Below are 14,898 nucleotides of genomic sequence, written 5' to 3' on the forward strand. Positions count from 1 at the left end.
CCCATTGTGGGGCCAAGTGAAGTATGGCAAGGCTATTATGAATGTCCTAATTGTTGAGAATATTCCCATTACTCTAATTCTGCCCAGTTGTCACCATACAGCTGACACTAGTTCACTGCTATTATGCATCTATGTATATGAGAATATTGTTTTCTATCTTTTATGCTGTAAAAATGACATAAACGTGCGTCTGTGTATATGTTTGTTATTAGTGTTTGGAGAAATGAAAGGCTGCTGCTTTAATATTAGATATATGCATGAATCATACTATACACCATGCTCCATTTGTTAATTAACTGTTTAGTTGTGAGTAGTGTGATATAAACTTGTGGCACAGATAGTTTCAGAAGGTAAATTAGTTTTAGCAACCATATCTGATGTGTTTTGATTTTCCGTGATTCTCACTGAGGCTGATAAAATGAGGTTTTATGTTGAAATAATGCCATTAGGGCATTATAGCATTTTAATGTGATGGTGTGCCGTTCTTTATGTTTGACCTGTGACCTATTGAGGTGATAATTTACAGCGCATGCTCTACCAACCCTCCCTGAGGAAATCAGGCTGGATCTATGGCCGTCATTTACATCTCCTCGAATTAAAGCGCCAGTGTGTAGTTACGGCCCCAGGCCTCATGAATCAAACTTTATTGACCACTTGGAGAGTTACAGACACCCGCTGAATACCGAGTGCTTGGAAAAGCCAAATGGGTGTGTGGGGAAATGTCGACCAGCTGTAGAGATTGAAGGTGGGATTACCAGCACTACACACCAGGCTGTGGTGAAACTGCAGCAGCTGTTGCTCATAAATATGGAGATTTTGCCTCTAATAAGATTCTTTACAACCGGAGGGGATTAAAGCACACAGTAATATTCCCTAAAACAATATATATAGCAACATTTTACCGGAGACACAGTTTTATTCCATTTATGATGATTTCAGTGGGTGTTTTGCAAATCAGAGCTCTTCAGCAGCGAACACTTCACATAGATCCAGTTTTTCAGTTTGACTGTTCCCCATCAAGTCTAAATGAACTGTTCTTGGTACTGATATGGATAATAGCTGGCGCCGGGTTTTCGTTCCTTAGCGCATTATATAGTTTTCACACACAGACATAACAGTTATGATTGAGCAGTTTCTTGAGCTTTGCGGCCATGCCCAATCTTACTTAAGATTTCATAGTGAATTGTGGATCTCTAAAAACATCTTTATACTTACATGTACAGCACATCTCTGTCAGGAAAGAAGACTGAAGGTCTCAGCATTTGCCTTTAAATCAATGTCAAATGCCTGTAGGATTTACAGAAAGACAAAAATGTGGAAATGGATTATATTGATTGGATCTCCTTTGAGTAACTGCTTGAAGACGTGAAAAATGAATATGTTTATACCTATATCACAATTTGAGACAAATGCCAAGAGCTGTGTTTTATTTTGGCTATAACTTTACAAAATTAATTTGGCTGCAGGAGGTTTAAGTTTTAGGTGACTCTTAATTTCGCCAGCTGTTACAACTGCAATTGGCAGATTTACTCAGCTGTAGCTAATTAACGTGAATTCTGTGAGTAGGCCAAACAACAAGAGGAAGATATTACTGTCTCTAATTTTGATGAGACTGGCCTGTGCCTTTTGCCTTTTTGTTCAAGAAAGACCAACAGAGTGGTGAGTCTTTCTCTTGCTTGCTTGACATCATTTTCAGACAGGTTGCTAGAAAACTAGCATGTTAAGGTGTTGAGTTGTTGGAGTTGCACTTCAACTTTTAAGTATATCATATCATTTTGTTTAGGCTTGTCACCATAAAAGCTCTCAATAAGGAGCTCTGCATTTTAGGGCTGTGAAGCGGTCTTTAAAGCTAGGGTTAGCTGTAGCAGCTACAGTACAGAGCTAGGGACCGTAACATCAGTTGTGAGTCGGTTTTCAAAACATTTTCAGGCGATTTGCAGTTCATCAATAAATATAACACCACTTGTCAATGCCGTGAATATGACTGAGTTTGGTAAAATATATCAGTAATATAATATCTAAATAAATGTGATTGAAATTGAAATTTTTTTCTGGTGCAAACTAGCTAAGTTTACTTAGAGGTGACTTTTCTCAGACTGAAAGGTTGTAAGAAAGAACTCTTGGCTTGTGTGCCTCAAGCAAATGACTGCACTATTTTATCAGGTCCAATTCATGTAAAAACAACACTTGTTTGTAATTACGTTCTGTGCAAACATATCTTTTTTGATACTATTTAGACCACACATACAGCATTTTTCATGGAGGACATTTTGACATATAACATTAGGTAAAAGCGCAGGTGTAAATAATGAAATTAATGATGACTGAATTCCATTAAGATGCTTAATTAAAGGATTCTTGTGCATGCTGGCTCACTACACCACTGTCATGGCCAACTGAAACAGTAGAACAGAACCGTCACTAATGTATGAGTAACACCTGTGCTTTTCCTACTCTTACAAGTCAAAATATTTGTTGTGAAAAAGGCCTATCGCAATCTAAATTGCAAAATTGGTAAGAAGAATTGCAACTAGATTATCTCTTCTAATGTTTCATTCCTATTTTAGCTTTAACAACAACCATAGTGAATATTTACTCTGGTGCCACACCAATCTTTTGATGTCTTTCTTCTTGGGCAGTTTGCCAATGTGGTTTTCTTGACATTCATGTCAGTAAAGCTTGTTGAGTTGAAATTACAACACTGAACTGCATTATTGATGCTTAGAGAGAGACAGGGACAGTTAGAAAATACTGTTGGAATAATGGTCATTTTAATCCCATAAATTGCCTTAGATTTGTAAATCAACCATGGACGTTTTGATATTTTGAATACTGTATATCACGTTTTTGTCATCATGTATCTTGACAAACCAAGGAGGGAGCAAGTTACCTAGGTATATGCTTGTAGGATTAGACTGTGGTGGGAAATGTAAGCATTGTCTACAAATATTGGTATGAGATCCTATTTAAGTCTAGTTTTTCCATTACATAGTACAAGATGCAGTGCAGCAATATCTTGTCAGGTGATTTTTTTTTTTTCTTCTGGAGAGTCTGTCCTTGCTTCCTCGATAAGGGTGCTCTGTACCTGCTGTTTCTGAAAAGCAGATGGAGAAAGACCTTTGACGCCACTGGCCTACATTGGAGGCCATCTTTCTCCCTTTGACAGCAAATGCCAGCTAGCCCCTTCCTTGCGGCAAACAGAAAGTATGGCATGTTATTCCCTGCAAGGTTCCATTGTTTCTTTTGTAATATTCAAGAAGAAAAAATGGGTAAATTAGCACTCATGCAGTATGCATTAGTTTATAAAGCCCCTGATATAATTCCACTGCTGAGGGAAATGGGGAAGTCTAGGAGCAATACAGCTGTGCTTTTAGCAACTTTAGCATTTCTGTTATGCAGTGTTATTGCCTATGCAAAAATTTGTGGTGTTTCTAGTCTTAGGAGAGCACTGGCTTAGTTTTCCTCATCACCCATTGCTGCAAATATTCCCTCTACATAGCTTGTTGTTTGAGGGTACTACATAATGTAATGGAACAGCATCCCCATGGTACTTGAAAGGAGTGCTTTCCACAGCTTATTGCTAGCAGCTAACTCTGAGTTTCAGTGGAAAATCTTGTTGGGCTCATCACAAGGTTCATGATGTTCCCTAAGAACCAATTCTGAGATGGCAGCACTTGACATGATTTCCTTTAAGTAACTGACAGGGTTTCACTGTTACATGGCACTCTGGAGCTCGGTAGTGGCTAGTGGCAAAGGAGACCGTTAAGATCTGGTCGGTGTTAAGAGAGGAGATGAAGGCGACCACAAGTCAGCTTTCCTAATGGCCTGGTGGTGGTTGGCTGGGGAGGCTGTTTTCTGTGATGAGTTGTCTCACAGTGAGTTACCTTGAGGGATTATTGGAGCATTTGATGGGCCAACTTCTGTGGATGGATGGTGGCTGAATTGCAGTGCAGAAAACCATTGATTTTAGTGACAGTGCAATCGTGTTTCTAAGTATGGGGAAACTATATATGGGACTGTATACTGTATTTGCTTTAGAGTGGGGTGATTGTTCTATCTCTAGGTTTTGGCCTCAGGACAAAAATCAGTACCAGTTTGTAGTAGCTTTAATGTATGTGTTATTTCAGGCACCAATATGTCATTGTGGAATTCATTGTTGCACCTTTTTAAATTATGGGTGTAAAACAGATTAACAAAAACCTCTATTAATCATCACCAGTAATATTACTATTTTTGTCATAATTGATAGCACATCAACCAAATTGCTTCCTGTCTCAAACCTACTAAGTTCCCCTGTTACCCTATATTCATTCCATTTTTAGCTGTGGGGCTGACAATGTTGGTCAGTCAATCCACAACTTTGGTGCAGAGTGAAGCATCTTCACAACTATTAAATTCGTTGCAATAAAACTTTGGACAGACATGACTTTGGTGATCTCCTGACTCTACTGCCACCAGCAGGGTGACAGTTGTATCTTGGGATGATTTGCCTTGCTGTTTGGTGCAAAAAATTCATTGTCTTTGTGAATGTTGTTGATCTGCTGACTTTTCCTCTAGTGCCATCATCAGGTCATAATTTAAAATTTTCCAATACTGAGTGGTACTTTGCAAGTTTAAAAAATGTTAAAATGCTAACATGCTAAACTAACACACTGAATTGAAAAGTGGATTGATAATAAAAGCTAATTATTTCTCAATTAATAATTGGAGGTTTATAAAGATACATTGCTATCACCAAGGACTGTATTTTCAGATTTTAAAAAGAGTATATCTTTCAAGGCTACATGGCCTTTTATTGGCAAAAAAGGATTTGCCATTATTTTCATATAATTAGTTTGTGAGATATTTTCTGACACCATTCTCTGACCAAAGTTTTTACATTTACATTTAATTATTACATTTACATTTTTAGTTTGGTTTCTCTACTATGAGCATTACAGCCTCATGGATCTGGTAGCATCTCTGTAGACTCTTAGTTTTTGAAAAGAAGGGGGAAAATATTTTAAAAGTTTTTTTTTCCTCCATCAACCTTTACTTTTCTTTTACTATCGGCCACTGAAATGAATGAATGAAAGTTTTTTTCTTTGTTTGGGCTAGAAAAGGTATAACTCCCCTGTTTCTTGCTGTAAAGTAACATTAGTTTTTGCCATAAAGCAGTCAGGAGATTTTCCACCCATAACAACCGTATGGCTTACAGTTCAAAACTCTCTAGTTGCTGGTAGAAGTTGACATTATTTTTGCGATGATAATGTAGCTTTGACTAAAAATAGATAAACAATTGAATAAGTTGCTTTCTGAAATGAACTGAAACCAGCCTCCGACAGCAATCATTACTGTCTAGGCCAACGTTATAGCTTTGCAATAAAACATTCAATCATTTACCTACAGTGCCCCGCTAGAATAAGAGTCATGTAGCTCAGTGGGTAAGGTAAAGAACACTCACTGGCAGGTCTGTGGTTCCATTCCGAAATCATGCTCTAACTGCACAGTATAAAAACTTGTGAACGGCAGATGCTGTGTTATGCAGAATGCTAGTAACCCAAACAGACAAGTTGACCCCTCATACAGTCCACAGTGGGGCCAGCCACTGATCATATGGTTATCTTTCCATGCTTGGACTCTTCCTAGGGTGCGAGTTTACCCGACCTCAGCATGACTCAATCCTTCCCCTGCTATGTTTTGGTGGAAAATAGGTTTGGAGAAACAATCAAAAACAATCACTCAGCACAGAACAAACAGCATGTAGGGGAAGCTTCTCCTTCTCTCTCCCTCTCCGAGCACCATGGCAACATTCACTTTGATATGCAGATATCCCTGCCATTTGTACAGTGCAGCACCAAGGGGAATGTTGACTTTTCGGAGCTGCAGAGAGCTTTTGCATTAATTGTGAAGCTAAAACTGTATTTCTCATTTTTTTGCTTTTGATGCATTTGTCTTATAGCGTGTCTTGTCTCTCTCCTTTCCCCAGATATGGAGGGAAGACTGTGTGCTGGAGCCAGGGATTGCACTCTGAGGAAGTAGCTAGCATAACTGTTGTCTTCATGTAAAACTACACAACGTGCAGGCTGAAAATCTTCATCAGTGTTCTCTTTGCCCCAGTCATCATAATGATGCTCTGTTGGTAGCCTTTTGCTACTTGTTTGGCATTTGTCCTGTTCAACAAAGACTTTCCAGCACTGATAACAGTCAGATACACATTTTACTTTAACCGTACCAACCACCACCTGCCATGGATTGCCTGTGTCCGGGTGAAGGCGTGAGCCGGACACAGGCCCTTATCGGCAAACTGTAGCCATCTGGATTCTCTTCAGTTCAGTTCCTGTTCCTTTATTCTGGAGTTATTCTTTATTTGGACCAGGGATGGATGTACCAGAAGCCAGCAAGCGTGGCAAGAAGTCGACAAGTCAAAAGCTGGAGGATCAGAAAAAGGTAGGAAAAATGTTGCTTTGTTTTTTTTTTTCTTTTCTGCCTCAAAATTCTCTTCTTTCATCTTCCCCTGTGTGTGCTGCTTTTTCAAAAAAATCAGTTTTGGTTTTGCTGTTTTCCAGTTGTATGTATGTGGAAGCCAAGGAATGAAAGTTTGTTTATTGGCTGGTTTGTTGTTCTTTTCACAAAAAGGAGAACATGGTGGTCCAATTGCTGCTGTTGTCTGAAGTCCCAGTAGCTTCTTTGCTCCATATCTCCTAATAGCTATTTATAAAAGGCGATGGGTTGGGGGGGGGTTCAGCTCCTGCTCAGTGCCTCCAGTCTTTCATCTCGGCTCATGTGGCGTGGTGCTGGGCAGGGCCCGCCCCAGCCCCCTCCAGTGAAATACGTGTTTACTCTCTGTATGAGATGCTTTTTATGTTAACCACTCTGGGAATAGGAAGGGAGTATACCCTTAAAAATGGGACAAATAGTTTTTCTTTAAAGTGATATAATGTGCACTAATGGTCTCTCGTTCCACTATGGAGGGCAGACTGAGGTTAGATGATGGTGATCTTAGCGGAGGTCACTTTTGAGTCTGACCCTGAGCGCAGTGCGGTTACCCGGACAGTTTCAGATTCAACTGTGGCGGTGGAGACTGGAATTGATGAAGAGAAACCAGGTGTCAGGCTGAGAGTTCACTGTCTGTGGGGAATGTGGGAATGTGAGGACAGAAGGACTAGTCTCTGTCTTTCTGGTAAATAAAAAGCAATGGCTCCATTCAAAAGTCTATTTAGCAGAGCACATGGCCACATACAGTGATCAGCCACAGCGTCAAACCGGTAACTGTTTTTAATGTTGTGGTTGATCGCTGTATGTACACATACTGTATATACACTTAGGTTCACACAATGCAAAAATATCCATAGAGGCCTAGAGGTAGTACTTACAGGACTAAGAAAAAAAACACACAAAGAAAAAAATTAACCGGCGAGTGGAATGAGACATAAACACTTATAAAATGCATACACAGACTGAAACAAAGATATAGATACACAAACACACACAGTTTCTCTTCCTCTCTCTGCCTCTGACCTGATTCCTCTAATGAATTGCTTTTGATAAGCGTTATGATTGTCCAGGCGAAGCCCAGGGAACATCTGAGCGGAGTGAATGTGCAGTAATACATCAGGTCTGACATTTGTAGCACTATTAGGATCTCATAAAAAAGATGATTGTACTTCATTATTTTCTCTCCTTTTGAGTGCCACCTGGGAGTGCTCTTTTTTTTTTTTTTTTTTCTCCTTAAAGCCACACAGAGACGTGTTGCTGCTTGTGCTGCCAGGCAACAACATTTTATACCCTTTCAGAGAAGGCAACGGAAGGAAGGTGTGTTCCTGCCGTGGGATTTGTGATAAATTCTGGATGATTGCAATGGTCGGTAATAGGCCTCATAAACAAAAATATCCATGTGAGCACTTCAAAAATCAGAAGATAATTCATCCTCGTGGTTCACTTAGATTAGACATGCCCACCCTTTGTTCAGTATCAGTGCTTAGTCTATTTTTCACAACACTTGTAGACCTTTACACTTACTGGAGCTTTTACATAAATATACATCAAACAACAAAATGAGCCCATGTATTGAGCAGCTTATTCCTCAGCAGCATATTCTTTGTTGGAGCTACAGAATGGGAGTTGATTTCTAGGTAAAGGAACCCTCCCTTGAAGTTGAGATTGGAACTGGGCATAGAGGGACATCAAATATTCATCTGGTAGGGGAATTGATTTGGTGCACTTTGGCTGCCGTTTTGAAGATGTGTGTCATGCCAAAAGATAAACTCTCATCCCTCCCTCTTGACTGTTGCCTTCAGCTAGGAGACAAATGTTTTTGAGCAAAAGAAATTCTTTTTGGAAGGTTTTCAATAGTCCTGGCGATGTTTCTGTGGTTTCAGTGGGACGCATGCTGTAAATGCCTGACGTGATTGGTTATGTCTCATCCCCAAAGTCTCATACTGACTCTGCTCCTTCAGCCCTGATGGTTGAAAACTGCACAAGAGAAATGCTGTACTTACATGATCTTTGCAAAGATTTGGAGAGGTGAATGCTCTGTCTCTTTCCCGTTATTGCTAATGCAACCTTGTTGCCACCAGTCACTTTGTAATGAATAGGGGGATTTTTATGCGTGGTGGAAACCCTGTGATGCAAGCCAAACTTGTATTACGGAGAAAATGATGGCACAAAAGTTGAATTTCAGTCAAGTTTAAACATTGAAATGAGTAGTCAACATTTATCTTTCACTTTCATGTCTGTATGCTGAACATGAAGCTGGAGCCAGAAGCCCCTTTGGCTTAGCTTCTCAGCGGGAACTGTTAACTAACTGTGAACTAAATTACTGCTTCCAACCAAGAAATTGTCCAGCATATAACCCACCATTGTTTTTACTCTCTGTTTTTTATAAAGATTAAACAAACAAAGTATAACATTAATCAGGGAGTGTTGGAGGTGCTGGTAGCGGGATTTTGTTACTTTTGGACACAGCCAGGCTAGGTGTCTCCCTGTTTCCAGTCTTTATGCTAGCTATAGCTTCATATTTACAGTGCAGACATGAGTGATATTAATCTTCTCATTTCACTCTCGGCAGGAAATCAAATAAGCGTGTTTCCCAAAATGTCTAAGTATTCCTTTATGAGGTCTTTTTGCGGTGTTCAGTTATTCTTTGGCCAATTAGCATTAGATTTGTTCTTCTCCTCTAGGCTTTAGTTGGATTTCTGTTTGATGTTGGCTCGAAATTTGTCACATCTATAGCTGACCAACTTGACCAACTTACACCAAATACAAGTTCAGTGAGGCTGTAGCATCGAAGAAAAGTTGTAAAAATGCAGTCTGAACAGTGCGGACTTTGTAATCTATCCCTAAGGATTTCCCAGAGGAAAACTTTATGTAGGAGTTTTGTGTCAAATGTCCAAAATTTAAAAATTCAGAAGTTTTAAACCAATGGAATAGAGGCCATATTTGGGCAGCGCTCCTCCTTCCATCACTCTGGCACTCTTTCTTTCCATCCCTCCCACTCTCTCCTCTTCTTTTCCTCCCCCTCTTCACTGTCTTTTTCCAAGATGGATGGTGTTCACCTGACCCAGTGGGAAACTTTGCACATCGTGATTGGTTGTGGATGGTCAGACAGGGGCAGCAGCTGTGTTGCTAAGACCTCTGCAGGAAGTCTTCTCATCAGTCAATCATCTGTGAGCTTTCACTATGCTCTGGCAAACCTTTAATTGAGTTTATTTTAATCACTTCAACCAACACATCCCTCCAAAGCTGATGCTTTAACCATGCATTAGAGCTGCCCCACCACTAGAGAGCTATCATTGAATTCTGTAAGAATTAACTGCCCTTCCCGAACCCCCATGGACTGTCATAAGTGATGGACTGTTTTCAAGGTCCAGGGGGGCTGGCTGGTGAAAGATGAGTCAATAATTGAATACAACATTAGTATTGTATTGCTGGGATTTGACCACAGCAATACAAACACACCCTCACATCATTGTGTCTGTTAGAGCAGAGGATGCAATATCAGTTGGTGACAACATGAAGCATATGTTGTCTAAATAATTTACCTGGCCTGGTCATATGCAGATATACTCCAAACTGTGCTGAACTGTGACAGGCCATCATTGGCAACCTATAGATCATCATGAAAACATGTAGCGAACGATTGCTAAATAAATATGTTGGACTCAATTTAGCTTTAACAAAGGAGCTTGAATAATGTCTGTCTGTCCTTTCGTCGACTTCAGGATCGGTTGAAAATGCCCTCTAAGTATATGCACCAATTTGTTCATCATCAACCACAAAAGCAATGTCCATCTCAGACAGTGGTGTGTTGGCATTCATGAATCTTTGAAAGCTTCCCCTGAAATCATTGTTTGTTCAGCTTTTTAGTCATGTGCATTCAATATAAATCAATAGCTTGGTACATGTTTTATTATTTCTGTTTCTAGAAAATGTGTATAATGGTTCAATTGTGAAGCATCCTCTGTCATTTCCTTTCTAAGTAAATGATTTATGCTTTTCCATTGTGGTGCTGCTTTACTTGCATAAGTGTGGAGGCTCCGCAGCTGGTTAGGAGTTGGCATGTATTTCTAAGTGCCATTGCTTGAGGTTCTTGAAAATGTTTCACCTCTCAGCCAAAAGCATTCAGTTCTAACTGACTGGTGGGGAGTCCCAGGCATTAAACCTCGTGTGGGGTCGTTAGCACCTTGAGAGTCTGTGGATGAGAGAGAATCTTCACAGACAAGCTGGTATGCACCTCCTCAAGAAATGTAATATATGTCAGGGCGATGGGAGCCACATGTACACGAGGACAGCGGGAACTGTGATGGTCAGCTTTATGTTTTGTTCTACATATTTTTGGCGTCAGTAGCATAGGGTGCTTTGTGATCAAGTAAAGCAATTTCCATTGTAAAATGAGAGCCTGGCTGTTAAATCTGCTGCATCTACAGTACAGATATGTGTAAGAGTTGTTTAGAAATACTGTCTCCATTAAATAGTATGTTCACCGGAGAGCTTCTACAAATTTATTTTACATGTTCCGCTCAGGATATATCTTGATGACAGTTTTCAAATAACCAAATTTAAGAGATTCTTATCAAATGCTTGTTAATGTACTTTATAGAAAAATACATTTCAGCGAGGATACTGACAGATTTTTCTAACTCTCAAATATCAGTATTGGTATTGCAACAGAAAATTTTGAATCAGTCTGGCTACGGTGTTAACTTTTTGATGATCAAATAGAAACACAATTACATTGGGTTTATAAGAAAAGCACAACATATTAAAGTGCATGACACTTTTGTCTTGCTGGGATGCTATGAAAAATCAACAGGTTAAGTTCTCTGCTGAACCATAGATTAATTCCTAAACTACAGGCATGTATGGTGCGACCATTTTTTAAGACATTTGATTAACACCTCTGTCCAGAGCTACATCAAGTAGACCAAGGCGCAAGCTGTGATCTGTGGCTGCAGGAGGATCATATAAAAGAGAAGGTGAAGTAAAGTTAAGAGTAAGAAGAGCTAATAAGGACAGACACGGAAGGAATATTTTTAGTGGTTGGTACATGTGAAAGTAAGGAGGGTGCTGTGCCTGTCACTGAGGCAGACAACCTTGATTAAAGAGGATAACCTGACTCATACTCATGATAACCTCCTTGAATTGACCTAAAGAAGCAAGCTGCTCTGTGACACTAAACCCAGACTTTCATTTTTTAGGCTGAAATAGCAACACGTAAGTCCATTCAATTTCTGTCTCAAAAAAAAAAAAGAACTCCTCTGGGCCTGAGTCAGAATAGTGATTCAACGTGACCTTGTTGTGATATGCAGTTGTAGAAATTGCACACTATTCCATGGGAATATATATACGACAACATATTGGCAATGTGGCAAAGCTGTGCACTCCTTTCACATTACATTAAATTATTTTATTCAAAGAGGAACGACAAAGTATTTCTTAATAAAAAAATATCAGAAATTAAAGCACTGTGCCACAATGCTTTTTGGTGGACCTAAGTTACAACTAGTCATCTGTCATGGGTATTCATAGGAAGGGTCCGAGTAATTTTGGTGGCTCCATGACCTTTTGTCTTTTATCACCGTCAAATCAAAAGTTCTGCTTGATTAACACAGAATTCCTTAACCTGGTATCTAAAAAAATTTCCATATTTCAAATATTTCAAAAATTGATATTCATGTTTCCAATTGGATGAGTCCTTATGCTTGTGGTGGTTTGACACCTTGGGCTTTCCTGTGACTTCTGAAGTGCCACCTTCATGCAAAAACGTCCTCTGTCATATATACACATTGTTGTTTACTGTACTGAGCCTATTCATGCTGCTAAGGGAATAAACCCTTTAAATTTAAAGGCCCCCATGGCCATTGTGCAGCCATAGGAAAAACAGTTTGTTTTAATTTTTGCCATGCTACAGAATGGTTTACATAGATAACAGTAACCAGAAAGGATTCCTGCAAGATTGACTCTTTTTCATACAAATCTTTCTACATGTCAGTCATCTTGGTAACTGTGCGGTGACATCGTTAAAGAGCTCCCCCAACCCAACCGTCATATACTGTCCATGTACACACACACACGCACACACACAGTTGGCTTGAGATGGTACAACAGCAGCTTATTCCATGAGGACTTAGTGGGTTGAGACCACTGAATAAAGTCGAAGGGAAAACATGTCAAAACAGGACAGCCTCACAAGCTTGGCATTCATGGAAACAAGCCTCAGAGGCAAAGTGATGAGAGCGGTGATGTCCAGGTCAGACAGAGAGCGATAGATAAAAAACAGAAAAGGGAGAGAGAGGGAGATGCCAGAGAGAGTTAGACAGAGAGAGGAGAACAAAAATGACACCAACTGAAGGCTGTGGGAGACATAGGGGAACGGAATGGGCAAGAGTGGAAAAACTGAGTCAGGAGAGAGTGAGAGTCCAGGCAGAGGGAGAAATGAACCCCATGACACTGCTGGGAAGCCAGCGAGCCGCCCCATCTGCACCCCGCATCGCTACGGCGGCGCAGATACAGTGTGTGCACTGGGTTAGGCTATCTTGACACAGAATCACAGCTAGCTGGGGAAGCCACACAACCTCATCTGTCCTTACAGCCAGCTGTTTGATGGCTGTCACTTAATCACAGTTCAGACATCCTCACAGAGTTTCTGGTACTCACTCTCCTGCAGAAGCACAAAGACACAGAGCAGTTTTTCAAGCCGTACACCTGTGATGCTCTGTTTTAGACTACACTAATTGATTCTAGTCTCCAGAGCACCAGGACATCTTTAACATGTCCATTTTTACACATAAAGGCTCTAAAGTGTGATGTCATGGATGGAGTTGGATTGTAGAATTCCCCCAGATACATCTACCTCTCAATTGACCCTAATATTTTTACAACTGAAACAAATGTACACTATTTACCTTTGATTTAGGTTTTGTACATATACTTTGGTGCAAACGACCTGGACTTGAGTAACTTGCTATTGACCACAAATTTCTCGGGTGGCTTTTGTTATACTAGACAAGTTGCCTGATGCTGAAATATGAATAAATGGAGTGGGAAGTGAAGACAAATATTTCTAAAAATACAAAACAAAGACTCCATAATTCACCTTACAACTACTAACCATACCACAGAGTTTCCCAAAGTTACCAAAACTTCTTCAGTCCTACACCAATTAAACATAAACTGATATTTACAATGTGCATATTTTTGTGGTAAGAACACTAATATATATTAGTAATAGATGCAGAATATGTTGTTCATCCCACAGCCTGGAGCTATTTTTTGTCACTTGCCTATATTGCGCGTTGTTTGTGCCACATTGGTAGAGTTTTGGGGTATAATTGAAGACTCTGTCATCAACTCAGTAAACCAGAAATATACCATACAAGTCTACCAATGTGAAATGTAAATTTGAAATATAAAGCCCCAAATATTTGTACCCAAAACATGAAAAATCACAACAATTCAACAACTACAACCACTTGATTTGCTGCTAGATTTGTCCTTGTACCACTATTAATACCACTAGCAAGTCTTGAATGAACAGGTCCCACTCTCTGCAGCAAAAGTTTTCCTCCTCAGTATGTGGAGAACGATGACCGTAGAAACACCAACAGTTTCCTGTTGGGATGGTCCTGTTGTCTTTCTGGCTCTGTTCTTCATCTTCCAGCTCTTCATTTGTGTACTCCATTTTAATAATAATAATAGTCTTTATTTATAGGCCGCTTTTCTAAACCCATGTTACAAAGTGCTTCACATAAGTCAACGACTTCAAAACAGGCAGGTCATAAAAACAAAGGCATTTTGAATAAATACAACTGGTTGTCAAATAACCTCCCTCTGAGGGCTGCCTTACCCCACCCAGATGGTTTACACAACTCCCAATAGGGTCAAGCCAAGCAGTACGGTAAGTAGCGGTAATCTCAAAAATCCTGGGGTACCATCAAAGGCATGATTTATCCCAGTGTAGTTAACGGCATGCTCTCTTTTCGAGTGCTGCATATTACTGAGATGAGATTGCTACCCCTGTTGACTCAGGCACAGAGGTATCTGCATTGCATCTATTAGGACCCTGTCTTAAATCACACAGCTTTTGGACGTGGTTACAGTCAGGTGGGGAAATCAGATGGATTGCCTTCATCTACATGCAGCATGTTCAACTGTGTGCATGTCTATGTCTGTCATAAACCACTGCTGAAATCCTTTCTACATGATATGTGGTCTTTCGCAGTTCAATATGCTGAAATATCACCTTGTCGTAAAAGGCAACAAGGCCACAAACGGGGCACAAGGTGAACAAATGGAATCCCATTATCCCCATTTGAGGAGCAGCCCCCTGTGAATAAGGGATCTACTTTGTAACTGATGGTGTAAGCTAAATAAATATAATCATCTCATGATTCGAACCCTGTGCTGTGTCTCTGACTG

The 14,898-nt window shown here is 40.0% G+C and overlaps 1 protein-coding gene across 1 annotated transcript in view; it reads left to right on the plus strand.

Annotated features, from left to right (window-relative positions):
• Positions 1 to 14,898, plus strand: part of nav3 (neuron navigator 3) — a 343,409-nt gene that overhangs the window by 14,800 nt on the left and 313,711 nt on the right. The window contains exon 2 of the mRNA XM_040143100.1: positions 5,969 to 6,429. Within this exon, the coding sequence (XP_039999034.1) occupies positions 6,361 to 6,429 (69 nt within the window). The 5' untranslated portion in view covers positions 5,969 to 6,360. The remainder of the gene's footprint in view (positions 1 to 5,968; positions 6,430 to 14,898) is intronic.

Source organism: Xiphias gladius, chromosome 2, assembly GCF_016859285.1.
Source record: "Xiphias gladius isolate SHS-SW01 ecotype Sanya breed wild chromosome 2, ASM1685928v1, whole genome shotgun sequence".
Taxonomy (NCBI): domain Eukaryota; kingdom Metazoa; phylum Chordata; class Actinopteri; order Istiophoriformes; family Xiphiidae; genus Xiphias; species Xiphias gladius.